At 28.8% G+C, this 22881-nt stretch overlaps 1 protein-coding gene across 3 annotated transcripts in view; it reads right to left on the reverse strand.

Moving 5' to 3' along the window:
- LOC148237161 (protein tiptop-like) overlaps nt 1–22881 on the reverse strand; it is a 490960-nt gene that overhangs the window by 55004 nt on the left and 413075 nt on the right. The window contains exon 1 of one of the 3 annotated variants that reach the window (XM_088181922.1): nt 12608–12670. The exons of the other annotated variants lie outside the window; for them this stretch is intronic. Within the exon in view, the coding sequence (XP_088038048.1) occupies nt 12608–12668 (61 nt within the window). The 5' untranslated portion in view covers nt 12669–12670. Of the gene's footprint in view, nt 1–12607; nt 12671–22881 lie in introns of those variants that run through there. 3 annotated transcript variants of the gene reach the window in all.

The raw sequence follows: 22881 nt of genomic DNA on the forward strand, positions 1-22881 counted from the left end.
AATTATATGTAAAATAATAAGATACTAATTTTTATATACCATTATTTTTATTTTTATGTAATATTTTTTACTTCCTTATATTTTTCTCTAAGACTATTTAACAAAATTATGATTTTTTATTACTTTGAAGAACCGCCATTTTTAAATATAACGTGGTTTATTAAAGAACTAAGCTGTAATATTTACAAGAGCTATTTTTAATATTAAATTTTTAATTTTTTTTGGAAATTTAAAATTTTAATTAAATTTAGTTTTAAAATATTTTTTAAGTATTTAATTTTTTCCAAATATTTTCTTTTAAAGATGTATTTAATTTTTATATAATCTATTTTCAATGTGATATTTCTCTACTGCCATTTTTTAAGAAGAAAGTGAATTCAAATTACTCATGAACTTAGCCGAGATACTTTCAAGATCTATATAAGTTACATAATAATTAAATGGCAAAAAATCTGAATAAATCAATTCTTTTAATTTTAATTTTTAAACGCTTTTTACCTATTGACTCTACCCACAAAATTTTATTTTTTAAATACCTGCCATTTAAAAAATATATGGCAAATCCGACTAGCTTACTAACTTTGCTGATTTTAAAGATCTATTTTTATAATAAGTTACATAACGATATTAATAAAACTATGGTAGTTAGTCTGATCGAAAAACCCCAAAAAAATACCAAGTCATTAAAAAAAAAAAAAAAATTTTTAGACAATTTTAACCTCTTTATTTTTCTTTTAAAACAGTGCTAAATTTTTGAAAAGTTGCTATTTTACAATAGGATTTCTAATTAGGTTGACCAATGAACTAAGCCTAGATATTCACAAATTCTATTCTTAAACAAATTTCGTATGATTATTAATAAATAACAAAATTTGTAGAGACAAACGTTTTTTCAATATTGTTACGATTTTCTTGTTTTGAATTACTGTTATTTTGTAAACAGATGGCGAATCAGATTAGATAAAATAAAAATTAACTGAGATATTTACAAGATCATAAGTGTTATTAAAATATCACTAAAATTACGGCAGCTATTGTGTCTACAATCACATAGGTAAATTACAAAATTTGCTTTAACGCATCTACGATTTTTTAATTTTCCTTTAGCCTCTATTTTTAAACAAGAAAGCGGATCAGAATACAGCATTTATTCTGCTCTATTTCATATAAAACGAGATTTAAAAGGTAAGAATTACATTTTTTGCTACGTATCTCTGAAGAACAGGTACAAAGTATCCTCCAAATTTACATTCCATAAAATGATTACCAAATTTTATCGATTTTGAATCAGTGTTTTGCAGTCTTAAATAGTAACTAAGACTCTGGTTACGCCTTAAATTAATGATATCATCCTGATAACTAGAAAGAATGCTGGGTTTCTTTCAATTTGTAATAGTTTATTAATCAAATCGCGTTCTTTAAGAACTACTACTTCGCTACTGAATAGAAATAAACGAGAATTTAGCTGAATTACTATAAAATAGAACATTGCCCAATCAAATGAGATAATCCATAGATGCCAGAGGAAAAAAAAGCAGCAAATTTTTCATTAATTTTCCATCACACCAGAATTCCAATTTTTTATATGATTTGGAGATGACGTGACGCAGTGCTACAGCGAGAATATAAAAGTATTTAAAAATGTAATTTTCTGTAATATTACAATGCCACGAATCCGATGACACATCATGTGTGTCAAAGCGCATTTGACTCTATACATGTCTAAGCCTTTTTAGTTATCATGCTTTTAACTCACATCAATCATATTATTCATGTCAATGTTTCTGTGCATTTTTACCGGCAACTAATCAAATTTTAAACTACTTTTACATTGTTTCAGTATTCGGTCGAGCGCATTCAAGTCGCGCGTTTTCCAGACAAAGGTGAGCGAGCGGCAATCGTGCCGACTTTGCTGGCAGGCCAGCAATGTTCCTGATTAGAGCCAATTGCGATGCCACCGTAGTCTTCAAACAATGACACCCCCCGAACTAACCGCCCGCGGGCGGAAAAGTTGCGGGGTCAAACGCCCGGATTTTTCATTTTGTCGCGCGCATGGTATGCGCCACCAGCCGCCACAAGCTAATTCGAAAAGTTTTTAACAAGAAGAAATAAGACCCCGAGCGAAACGTAGAGATGCGTCTCTGCTCGAAATGTGTCAATTATTCTATAATATTGGATAAGATCAGGACCATTACAATAAATCATGTAAAACTAATATCATATCAATTAAATATGCGAATAGGAAAATTTCACTTTAAAGTTGTAGTATTGAGACCTTACTTAGACTGCGTATGCAACTAGTGTGCTCCAGAAACACGTTAGAATTTGCATATTCGCGAGCGCAATTAGTAGTGTGCGAGTTGACCGCTCACCCTCTCCGCCAGGGAAAGGGTTGAGGGGTTGGGCTCTGTGCAAAGGGGTGATTGGCACAGGGATGGCCGGACGGCATACTAATTATTAATTAGCATTAAGGCGAACGTCTCGGAGAGACGTGAGGTTGCTGGACGTGTCTTTGCTAGATGTGGTATGTATGTAGAGATACCAAAGGTATGTATATTTATAGATAGAGGTTGTGATGATTAAATGGTAATCGTGTTAAATTGTCTAGAGACTAGAATAATGATTGAATACAGTTTAATATAAAATGGACATATCAAATGCGAAACATCACATTGGAATAAGTTTAATCGCAGTTCCTTTTGGCCTTGTCCGTTAAAATCATCCACCCTTTCTGATCTGTTACCTCCCTATTCCAACTTCTTATGCCCAACGTCCTACACTAGGGTTCACACAGGATCATTATCCTTGGGGCTCTGTTAGTTGACATGCCTACCGCAGTCTTTGATATTTACAGAAGCGATTGTTTCTTGCCTGTCCATATGAAGTTTAAAAAAGCTCATAATTGAAAGTTTAGAGCATAATATTTTTATTATATAGATAAGTTTTCTACAAATTATTACACTGTATCGTTGATAGCAATATTTTTTCTGTTAAGCACATATAAAATATATTATTTTAAGAGAATTTTCAATACATAATATGTACGACCTAGCTTAATTTAAATTATTCATCACGATATTCATCCGTGAGATTAAGAAAATCTGGGTTACCTAATCGGTAATGATCGATCCGAATTATAAATACATATAAAGTAATCAATAATTCCCAGATACGAATTATTTAGTGGAATTAACTCACCAATAAAAAAATTTAAACTTACAGGACATAATAATTGAAACGTTTAAGTAGAATTATTAAAAGCTTTAGTCTACATTTTTCTAATCAGCATTAAATATGCTACGTCTATATTAATTGTATATTTTTAATGGATAAATTATAAATGGTGTGTATATCATTTAAAATTAAAATAAATAAAAATTATGACAGTAAGTACTGTTATTTATTGTGAAAAGTAAATAGCTGTTATTAAAAATACCATGATTTTATTATATTTTAAATAATACTTAATTAAGTTTAATCATAAACAGAGTACACCAAAAAATATTTTAATAGTCGTTTTGACTGCAGCAAACTTTTAAGTTTTAACGATATATTTATTATTTAAGCTTTCTGTTAAATATAAATTTACCTGATCTGAAAAAATCATCTTTTTATTTAATAACTATAATTTAAACATAAATATTTTTTTTATGATATATTAATATTTTTCAATTAAAATAAAACAATGAAAATCGTATTTTTAAATCACTTTTTGGTTTTTTAAAAACAGGGATTTATAAACCAGAAAGGGAAAAGCAGAAAATCTGGTCTTGAAATATAAGGAATTTCTTGTAAATATAAAATAATATGAAATTTAAAAAAAATTGCTTTCTATCAAATTTATTGTTTAAAAAGAAATCTTGAATAAGCGCACTAGTTAAAACTATGGCTAACTTTTTAATACTTTAAGCTATTAAAATTATACTTAAACTCTTAGTTTACTAATAGTTTAAATTCTATACATATAAATTTCAAATGTATTGTTTTATTTTTTTTATGAAAAGCTATTCTAAATTTCTTAACGATTTATTTATTTTGAATTTTAATAACTTATAAAAGTTTAAGGAAAATATAAATATAACTAGGTATGACTTAGGATCTAAAAATCATCTGAATTAAATTTTAGCTACACTTTAAAATGCTAGCAGTATATATTCTAATAGAGATGTATTACAGATTTATGTCAGATGTAAATCTCAAATTATTACATAAGATGTTATACTTTTCAGATTAAAACAATAAAAATTAAGCAATCGTCTTAAGAACGTTTATTATTTTTTCGGGATTTTTTTTGACTGAACATTTTTTATTATTATTAATTATTAATAACATTAAAATTTATAATATTACAAATATATAAACATAAGCTTTTAATATTATGTTAAAAAATATTTTTTTCATATTTTATAAATGGAAGTAAAGAACTTAAATATGAATAGATCAGATTATTATAGTGACACGATTTTTAGTTTATCTATAAATAAGAAGAGAGTTAGGTCAAAGTGTATCATTTAAAAGACATAAAAAAAAGATATTAATACATATTTTTAAAATGAAAGAAGAGAGCTAAAATATGTATAAATCTGACACGATTTTCTATGGAATGTCTGTTTATGTATAAAAAAGGAGAGAGCTAGTTCAAAGTATAAATATTATATTTTTTAAATTAAAAAAGGGCTAAAATATATGCGAATCAGATTATTCAGATGATACAGTCTTCGATTTCTTATCTTAAAATGAGTGAAAATTTTTTTCAGACGTAAGAAGAGAGCTGAATCATAAATGATTATTTTAAGAATATATAAAAGCTTTAATTTATACAATAATTTATAATTCTCGCATATTTTATTAATTTTTAGGAATGGAAAAGAAGAGTTAAAATATGGGTCAATCAAATTATTTATATGACATGATTATCTATAAAATATGTCATATTATCTCAAAGTGAATGAAAGCAAATTTTGCAGGCATAAGAAGTGAGCTGAATTAGAGTAAAATATTTTAAAAGCACATTCAAGTTTAAAATTATACAATAAAAAATAATTCTTGCATATTTTAAGAATTGAAGAAGAGAGCTACAATATCGATTGATCAAATTATTGATATAGAAATACAGGAAATGTCATTTAATCTCAAAATGAGTGAAAACAAATATTGCAGGCGTAAGAACTAAATCATTTTTGATTGTATTAAATTCTAAAACAATCAAATATGATTTATTTATAAAATTTAGAACATAAAAATAAATAATACTCATTAATTTTAAATATTTTTTAAATGTAAGAAAAAAGTGAAAAAATTGATTGATCAGATTTTTAGATGACACAGTGTGCAATAGAAGATGTCATATTATCTCAAAATAAGCGAAAATAAATGTTGCAGGCGTAAAAACAAAGTTAAATAATAGTTGATTGTTTTAATGACAAACTGTTATTTAATGACATCACAAATTTGCAATATGTTGAAAATGTTAAAGGAGAATTAAAAATGGATCAATCAAACTATTGAGATGACACAATATTCTTAAGAAAATGTAATACCTTCTTAAAATTAGTTAAAACAAATGTTATAGGCGCTAGAAAATAGCTAAATAATAGTAGATTCTTATAATAACATAAAAATAAATATTCTTATATATTTGAATTATTTTTTAAATGAAAGAAAAAAGCAAAAATATTTATAGAAGATTCCATCTTATCACAAAATGAATGAAAATAAATTTTGCAAGTATAAGTAATATTATTAAATATTTAATATATTATATAAATATTAGAAGTGAGCAAAAATATCGCATAATTAGATTTTAAGATAACACAATATTTTATAGAAGATGTTATCTTAACATATATCAAAATGAGTGAAAATAAATTTTACAAGCGTAAAAGGCAGGTGAATCATAATTATTTGTTTTAATGACATAAACAGCTTTTTATTGATAAATCGAAAAATAAATCTTCCATATTTGTAATGTGTTATAAATTTAGGAAAATAACTTAAATAAAAAACGATCATATTATTTAGATGACAATATTCCATAGAAAATAATATATTCTCCCGAAATAAGCAGTGGGCGTAAAAAGAAAACTAAATTATAATTTAATGTTTTAAGGACATAAAAATATTTTTATTGATGAATTGAAAAATACAATAAGAAGAGAGCTTAAATATAAATCTAACTAATTATTGATATGACACGATCTTCCATATAAGATGACAAAATGAGTGAAAGCGAATGTGGCAAAGGCAAGTAAAAGATGATATTTTCTAATGTTTTTAAGGTCGAAAATCCTTAAGATAATCGAACCACCCCTTGAATACACCGCGACGTCGTTTGAGCGAAAGATTGGCGGGATAACGCCTTTAATTATTATAATGGAAATTAAAACGGGAATTCTCTGGCTCTCCCGACAGTGCCGCTAAGACAGATTTATACGTTCTAACGATTATTGCTTGCGATGAAAGTAATGCTGCCTGCTTATAAATTTTCTAAAGGTCCTGCTCAAGTTTTACGTATAACAGTATATCACAAGAAGACAGTGAAACCTTCTATTTATATACATTTGGTGTTCAGATATTTCTTTCTTAAGTCACTATTCCACTGTATTTTTTTGCAATGTGTTATATAATAATATTATAGTTAAATATTTAATATATAGGTCACATAGAAGAACTGCAAATGTGACAATTGAGATACAAATTAATCTATTACGCCACTAATTATCTGTCAATTATCGTAAGAATTTAACGCGTCTCTCGGACTCGAAGGAGTTTGGTTATGTCGCACACGTATATCGTCCGGGCACGTAACCAAATTTGCTAATTGCGATGGAGAGTTGTCTGCGGACAATGCCAAGGAAGACGAGATGCAAGCGTAGATCCAGTGGCGAGATGCTGCCATGCCATGGACCGCTGAGTCGCTTTTAATTAAGTTACACACAGAAGTAATTTACATGGTGGCAATGCGCTGCCCATAAGGCTTGTACGCCAAAGGCTTACAAAGTTTTTGCCCTCTGCGTGTTTTATATCTACTATGTGTACATTCATACGTATTGTAGTATAATTTATGAAAAAACATCATGAGTAAATAGAGTTACATGCAAAATTCATAAGAAGAAGTATGGATATCCAGTTAAAAAAAATATTTTAAATCAACCAAGGACTCGTTTGTCCTCATAGCTTAGTACTCAATAGTTCCATGCACCACCAGCAGCACTATTTCAGAAAGGATTACCCCAACCGAGCGTGATAAAAATTTACGTGCGGTGGGGGTAGATTGCATTGACTGGCCCTAATGCTAATTACCGCCGCCCGGGCGCAAAAATAATAAATAAAGCAGGTCACACGGGCCGTATATTCGGCAACCGAGCCCCGAGGCCATAAACAGTCTGCGGGACCTAATCTCTTAGCGGGAGCCAGCAATGGCCGCTAAACTGCGATCCTCCTGCGATACGATACACATTCTCCCGGGGGCGAATCGAGCTTTTCCTCTTTTCCGGGCTACGACCCATTTGCACGAGACACTCATTGTCTCATTCCGGCGGCCGTTTTAAAGGACATTATCATAATTTTTCGTCTAGTGTCTCTCTTTCCGCCTAGACTGGTGCCGGAGAATCATTAGAAGCCGCCGCCGGCCGAGGCGCGGCTTTATGTCTCGAATTTCCTTCAGTCTTCAAATTTATATGAATGTATAATTTCTTTAGTTTGCAATTTTTATCTCAGAACTTAAGATGCTTAAATAGTAGAGGAATTAAAAATAACATTCAATATGCAAGAAATAATATTTTTTCTAAGCAACACACGATCTGAAATAAATGCTGATATAGAATTGATTGGCTTACTGATTTAATCAAATATTTAATTAATTAATTAAGGGGCAATAAATACTATACTTCAATAAATTATAAATTTAAGTAATTAAACTATAATAGCGAGAACTGTGCTTGCAGCCAGAGAGAACTAATTCCCATGGCCCGATTCTGGAAAAAATCACAGCAAGAATATATTTACAAAAAAAGTAAGAATTGCCCTCAAATATTAAATGTGAACTAAGCAACAGCTTTTTGAGATGTATTTCAGATAAACGTTCCTTCAGCTCTTTTTATATATACAAAAAATAAAAGTAGCGGAACATTGCCTTCAAAAACATCTACTTTCTAGGTAGTACTTTCACAAAAAAGGACAGATTGTAGTTTTTTGACGCATTCGTGTTAAAATTTATTTGCAAATTATTGTTCCCTTTATAGCATTTTTACCATTTTAAAAATTTTAGCCATTAGAATAAAATTTAATATCTGCCAGTTTAAAAAAACTTAAAATTAAAAAACCAAGCAGTTAAGAGCGTTAACTCTTCTGAAAGGCTCAAAATGACTCGTATGGGGGTCCGATCGAACTGATACATCGCTTGTTTTGAAGCAAAAAACTATTTTTTTTATATTTTATTTGGATGTAATTTAAACTTTTAAACGTTTCATGTATAGCGATCTTTCCGTTAAAATTCAAACCTACTGAGTTACGAGTGTTTAAATTTTTATACTTTTTGCCATTTTGCATAAAATTGACACATTGGATTTTGCTAACAAACATACACAGGATGCTTAAGAATTCTATACTGTCACAAAAATTGAAATTTAAATATGTATAAATAAGCTCACACTGACCTTAACTATATTGCAAGTCTTATGAGCGTATGTATGGTGGGTCGATCGACTCATAACACTAAACGTGTTTAGGAAAAAAAAAAAAAAATTTTAATTTTTAATTTTTTTAAACTGGCTAATATTGAATTACATAAATTTAATGTTTTTATAGATTGTATTATCTGTAATTTATCAACTGAATTAAATGCAGCAAAATAAATAAATAATACATTCAGTTTCATGTGGTTATTCCTAATAGAAAATCTTAAAAACACTCGAATCTATCCCAAAAATATTTTTTAAAATACGTAATTTTAGTAAAATCATATCGGAATACATTTTTCCTAGTAGATATATATTTTTATAAGTAAAAACTTTTCTATATGTATTTTAATTTTTCAATAATGGAATAGCGCAGACCGTTTTATTTCAGATAAGTAACTCTGAGGTTTCGGATTCAAGCCCTGGAATCGGCACTCGAATTTTGATTTATAAAAAATGCGCTTATATTAAAAAAACAGCGCCAGCTGTAATGACATCTATTGATTAGAAAGTACATTATATTACACATAATAAATTATATTCAATAATATAGATATCACCGATTCAGTCTGGTGGGTAATATTTGACTTATATGACTTTCATCAGACATCAGTTGCTCCAGATTTACCCCGTTCTAATGCATTGGGCTTACGCCTATTAACTTACAATGAAAAATTGATATTAGGTAATAAAAATTATTTAATAATGAGAGAAATTCTATATATATATGTTACAACAATATTTCAAACCAGTCTGAATTTACCGTTAGTGCACGGCATTCACGTTTTTTATGTAAGTTACAATAAAACATTGATTTAATTGTAAAGATTTAAAAAAATATTTTTAATGTTAATACAGATCAAACAAAAACTTTCAGCGAAATCATATCTAAATACATTTTCACTAGTAGATTTATAAATTATTAAAACGCAAGTCTAACGTTAATGAAATGTATTAGCTTAAATTTAAGTTTGAGTTTTAACGACAGTTTAAAGCATTATATAAGTTCACTAGCGTCTATCTAAAACATAGTTATAGGGGAGCACGTGACTTGTTAAAGAGAAAATAACGAGAATAAATGCATACTAGTGAAATTATAAATAAATTGCTAGATAGATTTTAAATTGCCAAGTTAATAACACAATATCCATACTAGTAAAAATATACTTTTTCTGAAAAATACATATTAACTGTAAAACTGCATAGCATAAAGACAGAGCGGCAAACACCGCAAACTAAAATTAAAAATATTTAGTATAATTTTGATCCAAACATTTACCGCTTTTAGGGCCTCAGAATGTTTAAAAAAAATTAGTATAAAATAAAGGATAAACTAATTTGTATTATATAAAAAATATATTAATAAGTGCTTGCTTGGGGTGAGTAACACTAGCTTGACATATTTTTTATTAGATTAAAAATAAAATTATATGTTTTTAAAGCTCTAATAATAATAATGAACATTATCAAAGAACACCGGTAAAACCATACTAATAATACTATAAAAATATAATATAAATCTTAATAATATTTGGTAATTTATATGAGCTAAAATAGGATAATATAATACATTTTTTGCACTTAAAATGTCGATTTTTAATATTCATTACAATATTCATTCATAAGATAAGGTAGATCTAAAAAAACCTACTCTGCGAGGATTATTCAGAAAAAAAAGATTTAATAACTACTAATAACTACTAATTTGAATCCCCTATACACGATAAAAATTAAAATAACACGAAGGTTCAAATGGGGTTTAAACCCAGATCCTTTGGGTATTGGTAACTGACTATACCAAAAGTCTATCATGCAGATAAATTCTTTAGTCTTTGATCCTTTCACCAATGTTGATGATTTACTAATCTCAAAAATTGATATTTACGACTAAGATGTAACGAAAATTAAGTTAAAGATACAAACAACTCTTACTTAAAATACATTTCAGTAGCTCTTAATTGTGGTCATATATATAAATATTATTAACTAAGCAATTTAAAATATATTTTCTATCATTGTTAAATTTATCTTATTAATATTATTATTAACTTTGTCCGCTTTAAATTAAAAATAGATATAAACTATATTATATTTTTTTTAGGTCTACATAACAGAGATCAACGCGTGATAATCACGCGCTTTTAATTACTGCCCTGTAATTGTTCGATCGCCATGGGGAATTTCTTAGTATATGTAAGTACACAGAGCAAAATTTGTTCGTTGTCTTTTCCTCAAATTCGCTGGATCAAAATCGATATAAATTAAATTTGCTTTACTATTAACCATTTTATAAATGGTCACAGTAAAATTATTTTAAAAAATGTCCACTCAATAGATCATCGATTATATCAGCGCTCCTCAAAGTGCGCTGTAAATCAAATGGAAATTATCCATCGGCACATCGACGTGTAAATATGATCCCACGTCCCGGCAATAACCATTATGCGTCCCGGCTGATTGACCGTCCCGTTTCGAAAAACGCAATAAACGCGATTGGCTCGCGCGATTAAATTTTATTATTGCCCGATACTTTCAATTGGGACTGTTGGTGCACTTTAGAGCTAATGGAGTCGCAATTAGAACATACGTATATATTTATGATATTTATTCAAAGTTTATTCGTTTCGAGATAGATAAGTGTATAAATAAAATAACATTTGAAGCTTATCCGAAGAGATATAGACGCATTTGCATTAAAAAGCGCGAGCGGAAACGACTTTTGAAAGCTTATTGGCCAATAAAGCGTGTTCCGTTCGAAGCTCCAGCGGCGAATAGCGATATTGCGCAATCGCAATAAAACAATGCGCGAGCGCATAATTTATTTGTCATTGTTATCAATTATATAGATAAACAATTTAATGTAACAGTAATATTATAAACAAGTACCTTTGCATACATTTTTTTTAAATATTTTTTACACATACATATCGTTTCTTTAAATCTGGGATTCACGAATACGTACATCAATTTAACCGCTACACATTTTAGTATATATATTAATTTATAGTATCACTCTGTTATTTAAGACTATTCAAAATATTTATTTTGATAGTTTCAAGTTATCAGCGGAACTGATTTTAACTGTGGAAGCTACGATATTTAGCTTTTCATGGCAAGGAACTCATGTAAGCAAAATAATAATAATACATTAGATCTTAATGTAGTACTTGGATGATAATATATAAACAGTATATAATACGAATTGATTTAAAAGTCAGATAACTATGCTTATTATACACACTAATGGATATTTAATGACCAGATGAATCACCTTTAAAATAAAGTGCAATTTATTAAATTTCAGTTCTTTAAATACTGTCTCAATTTCTGAAAACAGCTTTTATAATATATTATAGTTATGATGATGATCATCGTGCAAAAGTCGTAGTGAAATACTGCAATTGCGAAACCACGTGCATCCGTGATGTTTAATGGAAAAAAGTCGAAACATGATCTATTCGACCTTCGTCAGATTTACGATGTCGTTTATTGAATGTAAATTTTATATGGACAACGGGTTCCATGCGCTCAATATAAGCACAATAACAATAAATCATTTCATAAAATGCAGTATATTGTTTTATTTGTGCAGCGGATTCTGAGCAAACAGCTCATGATTATTGATATTATAAAATAAATATTAATAATTATTAAACAACCTTCACTCTCACAAAGGCATTTTTATTTAGCGCAGTTTAAGATCAGAGTAGAAATTCTGCAATGCTAAAAAAGACATTGTTGGAAAATTTCATCCCGACAATTACGTATTGTAAATCCGTACGTGCCGGCGATGCCAATGGGACAGAAACACCATACAGTTATGGCCCTTTGGACGATTAACTCCTCTGTTCCTCCGAGTGCCGATGCACAAGTGCGATTGAGCCATTCAACCATCAATAACACCAGCACCAGTTACTACTGCTACATACCCACGTTCTTTAATCGGTACCCAATCGAAGAAAATGCGACTGGAAGCTCAGAGTTGTACATACCTGAAACAATAAAAAACATAAATATTAGAAAACAATCTGTTTTAATGTTAAAATATATTGTATACTGCAGGGATGGGCAAACTTTCTATTCTAAATTTAAATTCCAGAACTATCTATAGTCATAAGAATAATTTTTGCAATATTTTAAATTTATTATCTTTAAAGAAAAATTAAAAAAATCATGTAGAGAGCAGATTTATGTTGGCTATAAAACTAGGTGGCACTCTGGTAACAGTAGCATGACGGCGTGCCATAGTTACATTTATTATAACTGCGTCCAACTGAAACATCAGCTCCACCGACCTTACCGCGAGTAGAGCAACATCCATATATTCGCCAATGCCAATGATTCCTTTTTTCCCTGTATTTATATTTTTTAATTATAAATTGCTAAGGAGGAAGTACTGTTGTGCCGATCTATTTGCTCACATAACCAGATGGCACTCTGAAAACTTTGACGAAACAGCTAAATATTATATTATTTATTCAACAACTTGTAACTAAATACTTTATTTATTAAATAAAATACTACTGTGACGGGAAAATCTGGGTTTAAATATCACCCATCATCATATGTATGCAAAAATCACAATATAGTTAGGACAATGCAAAATATATTGCTTTAATTATAAAATAAAGACTTTTTACACTTTCACTATTATTTGGGAGTATCAATAATTGTATTTCAGTATTTTAGACAATTTTTAAATACCGAAATACTGATATTGATTTAATAAAAACACTTGTATTTAAGTGTATTATTCAGATAAATTTACGCTTTGAGTTTTTGTATAATTAAAACACATTTCAATAATATTTTATAAATGGAAAATTTAAAATATCATTTTTAAGCACAAAGTAGTATATTAACAGCACGAAATATTTTAAAAACCAGTGATTCTTGTATTTTCTTGCTCATCATTGACATTTTAAAGGTAGTAATTTATTTGTGTTAAATATGTATTAATCACTAAACTCATACAAATTACATTTACAATTTTTTATTCGCCTATTTAAAAAACGTTATTTAAAAATAAAAAAATATTTGGGCTTTAAATATTATGTAATAATACGAAATTTTAATTTATAAATATTAAAAAAAATAGTATTGACTCACTAAAATCATTATTATTTTAATTTATTTTATTCTCTGCCATTTGCAAATATTGTAGTTGTAATATTTAAGATTTTTTTGTATAATGCAATGTCTTTAGATAACTTTTTTATGAACGGAGGATGTTAAATATAATTTTTTGTCACACTTAATATACAAAGTAGTGAATTGGCTACACAAAATCGTTTAAATTCAGGTGAACATTATTTACACTAGCTGATTGTTGACATTTTAATGGTAGTGGAATTTATTTGTATTAAAAGGTTTTAACTCACTTATTCATTAAAATTACATTTACGATTTTTTTATTCATACGATTATATTGGCTTTCAATAATGTATAGTATTACAGTTTTTTAATTTGAAAATACTGGTTCAGTGAAAACTTCTGTATTTCAGCTTATTTTTTAGATGAAATCCTGTTTTGCTATTCGAAAACATTGTAATTTAATTATTACAGAATTTTTCGTCTAATTGCAATACCTTCATATAACCTTTTAATAACGAAGAAAAAATATAATTTTTTGGTACACCTTATAAATAAAGTTGTGAATTGGCAACTCGATTTTTTTTCAATAACAAATAATCCTCACTTACATATGCTGATTGTGAACATTTTATTAGTAGTGGTCTTTATTTATATTAAAAAGGTAATGTTAAAATTAGATTTAACGATTTTTTAAATTAATGAATTATTTTGGCTTTCAATATTATTTTCAGTTAGACAGTTTTTATTTAAAAATACTAAAATATTAATACAATACAAAAACCTGTATTTAAAATCAGGCGCAAATCTTGTTATTGTGTACTAAAATGCCTTTATAAATTGTTTCATGAACGGAGGATGTGAAAAATTATTTTTTAGCACACCTAAATCGAAAGTAGTAAAAATCAGCTACACAAAATATTTAAGGATCTAGTGATTTTCGTTTGCACTCTGCCTTATAAATAATAAATATAAACCTTAATAATAAAATTTACTTAAACAAAGCATTCTGTGTAAATGTATTGTTTTTGGAAAATAAATATTTAAGGCAATATTTTGTAATCAAGGGTAAAAATGCTTTATATAATTGATTAAGAAACGATAATAAAAAATAGCGATCAAGAAATATCTAAGTAACACATAAATTGTGGAGAGTTCAAGATAAACGATTTTTCAATGTTTGTAATAAAAAAATAAATAAAAAATATTTACTTGAAGAGTATTTTTATACACCTTTTATTAAACATAAAAATTAAAAGTAAAATATAATATTGTCGAGTTTAAAAAATTATTAAAATTATAAGAAGAAAATACACGAAAATTTAAAATATATCTAGAACTTAAACACATATTTTTCTACTAAGAAAAAAATATGTAAAAAAGGTTTAGACATTATATTTTTTTATAAATATATATTAATCACATAACTAAGACTAAGGTCTTAATGGTATTTTTATTGAAAAAAAATTCTTTAAGCATCTAAGTCATGTTTTTAGTGACACTTTTAAATTTGATTTAAAACAGTATTTTTCAGACTTATGCGACAATCTTACTCTTAGTGTTTCTTTGCCAGATCTAATAATATTATTAAAATTAATATATTGCATCATATTTAATACCACAACATAATAATACGCATCTTTAAAGGTAAAACAGCCACTAATATCATGCCGCAGAGGTCAAGCATAGGGGTTTAACTTTCGTTGTATATGGCTAAGCCGCGAGGTTTAACTGACGCATCTAGTTAAACTTTAAATCTGCGGCGGTTTCGCTCACACCATCCAGCGAATCGATGCATGTGTGTGTATGTAAAGTGTCGCAGGAAGGAGACGGTGGTAACAAGGGGTTGTCGAGGTGGACGGAAGAGAGTAAAGGGTGTAGGGGATATAACCCAGCCGGACACTTTGAACGAATTATGACGGTCATTATTAGAACGTGGACGGAATTAAATTGCCGTGTATTCTCCCTCAGAGTTCTCTTATGGGCAGGCTGGCCACCCCCTCGGTCTGGCCATCCCCCTCGAGGACACGAGACCACCCTTCTTCGAGTGATCCGGCTGCAGCGGCGGCGGAACTGGACTGTGATAAGATTTTATAGTGGTACGTCTACCCAGTCGTATTTTCGAATGGTGGGATTATAATGTTTTTGATGGAACTCGATGGTCAGTTGCGTGGGATGATGGAAAAGTTTAGGGGTAAGGGGGAGATTGAGGTTTTTGATATTGATATCTAAATATTTAAGTACAAATATAATAATTTTTTGAAATTGTATTACAGAATATATCTATTCTACATAATGTAGATTTAATCATTAAATCACAAATTCGCGTAAAACCTTATTTTTTTTCTTCGTATAATAAAATATGTTTTCCTCGGAACACCCGCTTCGCAATTTAGATTTAATCAGCAGATCCGATCCGATCTTATCTCCTGCGCGAATTTTCCGCAGAGCATCGACAGAGGAGCAAAAGTAAGTCGACAGCGTGACGAGGATTACCCCTGCCTGCTTTTTAGCCGGTCCCTGTCCGTCCCCGGACTCCGGCGTGTCGGCCCCGGATAGTTGGCAACACTGAGTGCTTGTGATGTCTGTCGGTATTACAATTCAAAGTCACCGAGGTAAGCTCATAAACTCGGCTCGAACCTCTGGGAATCGACCTGAAAGCTTTTACGGTCACGTGTCACGGGATGACGCTCCAAGACGGCCGCGGACCCAAAGCTGGATACGGACACGGACACAAATCGGAGAGATGAACATTTTTTTTAATGTGCATTTCATAATTTTAGATGCTAGGTTAATAAGTAAAAACGTGTAACTTAAATAAAAGTTTCCATATATTTAGGCATATTATTTTAATTCATATCAAATTCATATCAAAAATCGTAAGGCATTAGACAATTTGGATACATGCTAAAACGATCTAGATATTTAGTTACTACTTGGAAAAATGCGCAAAAACACCAGAAACAAAAACAATTAAACTACTACCTGTAATACGCATAGTTTGTGTTTGACATCCAAGTAAGGACAACGCATTTTGTCACACTCCACGATTTATTTATTTCGAAAATCATGGACTATGGTATTAAAAATAAAATATATAAAAATTTGGTATTAAAAATAAAATACAGTGAAGTGATGCAAATAATAAAAAATACTTTTAACAAAAAATTTATTTCTAAATAATATGTTTATGAATGGTATAAACTTTTTGAGGAGTCTGTGAAGACATGTAAATCGTCCATTTATAATTCTAAAAAAACTAAATATATTGATATATCATAAAAATTATGCAAAGCAGTTTTAACTGACATTTTCAAGCAATTTTTTTTATTAAAAAACTGTTGTTTTTTGTGAACAAATTTTTAACAAAACAGGTTTGTAAAAGAAGGTTAAGTCGCTGACGACCAAAAATTGTGACAGAAAATCATAACTTTGATGTATGTTTAAGACATAGAAAAAATAGTTTAATAGCCAAAACATAAAAAGCACGTCAAGTTCAATAAAATGTCAAGGTTATTTTTAGTGCTTGCTCCTTAAATCTATATAAAAAATCAATATTTTTTTTAAGATTATTTTAACCTTTTAAGCGGTATCGCCGGACACGTTCAGTGGTCAATCTTTCACTGTTTTGAGTTCCCCAGCTAGTTATATATTTATATATTTAACCGAATTTTTTTCTAATTTATTACTAGTCTATTACCAACAACTGATTTTTGTAGCCATTTTTTTCTCTTATCCTTATTTAACAAGAACAAAGAAAAAATAATAACACGTTGGAATTTACCCAGTAGAATATTCCTTAACTTTTCTATTATTTTTAACATACATATATACATATATGTATATATGCACATAAATATAAAAAATAATAAATAAAAAGCTTTAAATTTGTATTATTTAAAGCCTCTGAATTGATATAAAAAATCCACAAAAACCGAATAATATGTAAAATCAATAAACGAAAATTCATAATCGAAAAGTGTTAAAATATATTATTTTGACAAACTAATACAAAAAAGAAGTAAAATAAATCAAAGCAATAAAACGTTGAGAATCACTGATTTGTTCTATAATTAACTATAAATGCAATAAAAAATAATAATAACAGAAATAATTATTAAAGTATTCATAAAATTTACTCACTCCTAGGTTGATACTAACAAATTAACAAATGTGTATTAATTAACTTACTACTCAAAGGGTTATAATTTTTCACTTATTAATTATTCGCCATTTTGAAACAAGATTGCGGAACAGTTTGACTACCAAATTCCGTCAAAATATTAACAATATATATTTATATATATATATATATATATATATATATATATATATATATATATATATATATATATATATATATATATATATATATATATATATATATATATATATATATATATATATATATATATATATATATATATATATATATATATATATATATATATATATATATATATATATATATATATATATATATATATATATATATATATATATATATATATATATATATATATATATATATATATATATATATATATATATATATATATATATATATATATATATATATATATATATATATATATATATATATATATATATATATATATTATATATATATATTGTGTATTTAATACAAAATAAAATTTTATCTTAAATGATATTTATCTTTACTTTCCTAAATTTTTTGTAACAGAGCTACAATTTTTTTAATAATTTGAATGGCCACCATTTTAAATCAAAATGGCGGATCAGACTGGCTAATAAACTTAGCTGAGATACTACCAAAACATATTGAAAAACAAGCTTTTTTATCATATATAAAAAACTGTTTTAAAAAAAAAATATATTAACATTATGGTCCGTTCACGCGTTTTCGCGTGATAGCAAAACTTTGTGATCAACTCATTCACGCGATTTTGAGCATCACACATTTTGTTAATTAAGCATATAAAAATATCTTGCAAACGTAAAGATTGCAATATACACATTTATTATTATTTTTATTACCATTACTGTCAAAATATTACGCAAAAATAGCCGACCGTAATATTGTGAATTAAAATACAATATTTGTTGTACTCAGAATTAAAATATATCTAAAAATTGAAGCAAATATTTCCGCCTAGTTGTAAGAGTGACAACTTATAATATATATGCACTGAAAACTTTGTTTATACACAAATGTCTTTTACATAAAGCTTCACTAAGTAGACAATAAAAGTGTAGAGTTTAATAATTTAGTAAGGATTAAGAACTCCAATAAACAACTGTTGTGTTTATGCATACTATAAAACAGAAAATGCATAAAATATGTCTGTCTGTCTGTCACAAAACTCCTCCCAAAGAAACGTGATATATTGCACATGTCATTCTGCTTATTTTTAACTTTAAACTTGTATTTATTAAAGACGCGCCAATGAAACCGCTCAATACACTATACTTTTTGTTTACGTCCTACTGAAATACGTCAATGAAATAAATTTGTAATAAAATGATAAATAAAATTAATTTGCATATATTCCGGACGAAACCGCGTGAACATGGGAAACAGCACTGGACTAAGAATTAATCCCTGTGGCATTCTAGAGATTGTTAATTACTCTTTTATGCAATGCCGATCATATTCAACAACAGATTTTTAAAATAATTAAAGGGATCAATTGCAATAAAATAAATACATATTATTATATATAAATGATATTAAAATCAATTGAGGGGATTTGACCTCAGTAAGTCAATCGAATCTTTTCGTGTGCGAAACCTAATGAATTTCGTTATACCAGCCATCAAGAAAAACATTTCATAGAATCAATGAGATGAAGCAAATCGACGCCATCGTTTTTTCACCACCCTCTATGAATAATCGCCTTTTTCTAGTCCGGCCCTGGATTCTGCTGCCTCTGCTGCAGTGCCTAGCCCAACAAAGCGGGTTATCGCTCTAACGGCCACGGGGTGGGCAATATCGTTATTTTTAAGTGTCCATCCGGCAGCTGCGAGAATAAATACAAGTGAATTAACATTACGGTTTTAATGTGCCGGGGCCATCCCCGCGGGCTAACTGCTACCCCCAACCCACCGCGTGAATTTTCAACCCCCACCGTTATCAGCGACGCCCGTCTTATATTGCAGCCGAAATAATAAAAATAAGCGACCGGCCGTTACCGTAATCGTAACTCGTTCGGCGCTACGTAATTGCCGCGCGTACGTTGCATAATCGCCGCTTTTTTATTTCGATTCAAAACAGAAAACGTTAGCTATGAATTCATAAGCGCTTTCTCTCTCTCTCTCCGCCTGCGTTATCTCTCCGGCGCTATAAGGGTTAAGACGCCTCCGGAGTGTTTTTCCGGATGCAAATGCGGCTTTTGCGGTAATGAATTCGATAAATTTCGCCTAATTGAATTTTGTGTTATTTTTTTAATATACCCAATAAAAAGAAACATCTAGGATCACTTTGTTTGATTTGAAATTTTTAATAAGCATATTATTGTAATGCTAATAATAATTATAAATGTATATGTACTTTAGAGTTAACTGTAAACTTTAAGTACAGAAACGTTGAGAATATACGGTTCTAATTTAACAAACACATGTTTCGAAAGAATCTAATTCAAAATGTTGTTATGAAAAATGAGTTATTTACTGTAAAGTTTTTGATATGTATATGTCAAAATGTTTCAGGATGTTATATATTAACATAATAATATGTAACATTAACTTTTAAAGGGTGATCATTCGTAATAATATCGATGAATTAGACAATAGAAGGTAAAGGATAAGACCACGCAAAAGCCCTCGTTACGTCTAAAAAAATAGTTCACATAAATAACACGCAATTATTCTCCGATGCATTGAAAAAATATTTATTTGTTGCGAAACGGTCATTGGAAGACAAAAAGCACCGTAAAGACAAAATGTACCCGTTGTATAATTCTACCTTAAAAAGATGTCCATCAGAATTTTGTCACTTTTTAGAGGCGTATACATATTTCCATTGTGATAATTGTCTGGATGATCGCTGCATTATTGTGATTTGTCAGTAAGCTTTGCACTCTCTAATACTTAAGGCTAGTTTTCAATGAGAAAAGAGTGGACACGGTTCGACAGGAGATACGCAGAGATATGGCCCGAGGACCATACGTTCATGGACTGCACAGAGGTATCAAACTCCACTATACCATCGCTGCCTCACCCACAAGACCTCTGAGGATCTTTCACTGACATCATCCCTCCGCCAGCTTCTCTACCATCACTCGGAGAAAACGATCTCACCCATCATAGTAAATCGCAATATGCAAATTCAACTAATAAATTATTACCAGTTTCCACCGGCGTCTTTTTGGCTGCAAAGTCACACCCCTTTAGGTTAGAGAACCTTAAAATATGAACAGTGTTCTTGTAACCTCATCAAAATTATCTTAATATTTGAAGGTGCTGATACAAGTGACAAAAAATTTTTAATAGCTGCTAAAGAAGCAACTTTTCCATTTAATATTGCTATTCATAATTTCAGCTTTAAGTTTGTCAATTGTTCGTCAGGATAATCAAAGCTTTTTGGACCAAAGTTAAGATTAGCTAGAATAAAATGTAAAGTTGTCATTGTTAATGTGATGTGAAAATTTTTTGACTATATCAATTGCTACTTCCAATGAAAATAAGTTAAAAATGTGTCATGTGATGTGCGGTATTTTCCAACAAATTGTGAATTAAAAGGAAAATTTTCAGACTTTTGTCAAAATACAGACAAACCATTTAAGGTCAGTTATCAAAACACATAATATAGCATAAAAAATATCAGATTTTGTAGAGATGATTGCAATACAAATCTTGTGGGTGTAAAACGGAGAGAAAAAACAACATTTACAGTCTATTGAAAAAGAAACCGAAATAAATATAGTGCGAATTAGTTGCGGTGCTTATATAATTTACAACAGTCTTTAAATTGTAGTTGATGTTCTTTCTTCTGAAATAGAAGCTTTAGTGGTCAAAATTTATAAATATTACTATATTTATACGGTCGAAGTCACACAACTAAAAACGTTTTGTGAATATGTAGATGTGGAGTATAAAATGATTCTTTACTTGAAATATTTGAGAGACAATGATCATATTTTATTATACAAGAACACTGTCCACTGATATTAAAAATGTTCTTTGAAAATTATTGTGGTTTGTGCAAGGGCAACTCAAATTGATTAACAAATATATTTAAAAAATGGAAAGTACAAAAGCGATTGCAACTGATATTGTCAGTGAAATTAAAAATAAAATTAAATCTTGAAACTAAAAGAAAAATAAAGAAAGTATTAATATTAATAAAACCCTACATTAATTTACAAATTTTTGTGAGCTATGGAACAGTTTTAACAGTAAAACGAAAGATCGAGGTCCAAAATTTGAACTTTTTATGATGTCTTTGGTTATGAAACATATGCCTATGAATGATGATGAAGTTCTTTGGGCAGCCAAAGACCTGAAAAGGTACTTTGACTTACTAATAAGATGGTTCAGATCATAAATAATCGATAGTAGAGAAGAACTACAAATGAAACAAATATTTTTGGCTAATAAAACACAATGTTAAATACACTTTTGTCAAAAGAAATACTAAGTATTGTACCTATATAAAATGCAGTGAATTTTTTTTTGTAAAATGTGGAGTTTGGTTTATTTTTAAACTGACTTTGATATTTTTTAACTGCTACATGGACTGCTAAAATGTGTCATATTTCTTTTAAAATATATAAAAAAACTTATATTTAATTTCTATTCTGATTTTAAATAATTGCTCCCAAAAATAGTATTATTAATCCAGTGACTGATTTAATGCAATTATTTTTATCAATGTCTTACTGATTTATTATAAAAATTATTATTTTATACTATTTTTACACGTATTGGTTTATGAGTCGTTTCTGAAAAATGTCCTTATTCATCCATGCGTTTCGTTTTGATCCTTCCATGATACGAAATCATTTTTTATATAGTCGTAGAAAATCCACACTGGACGTTGGAAGTCACGCGAGAAAAAATCACAAAAGCTATTATTTATAATATATAATCGAAAAAAATACAGTGAGCGCCAGAATAAAATTCCTTAAAT

This window comes from Plectrocnemia conspersa, unplaced genomic scaffold, assembly GCF_051122295.1.
Source record: "Plectrocnemia conspersa isolate PC_06_02 unplaced genomic scaffold, ASM5112229v1 ptg000003l, whole genome shotgun sequence".
NCBI classification, from domain to species: Eukaryota; Metazoa; Arthropoda; class Insecta; order Trichoptera; family Polycentropodidae; genus Plectrocnemia; species Plectrocnemia conspersa.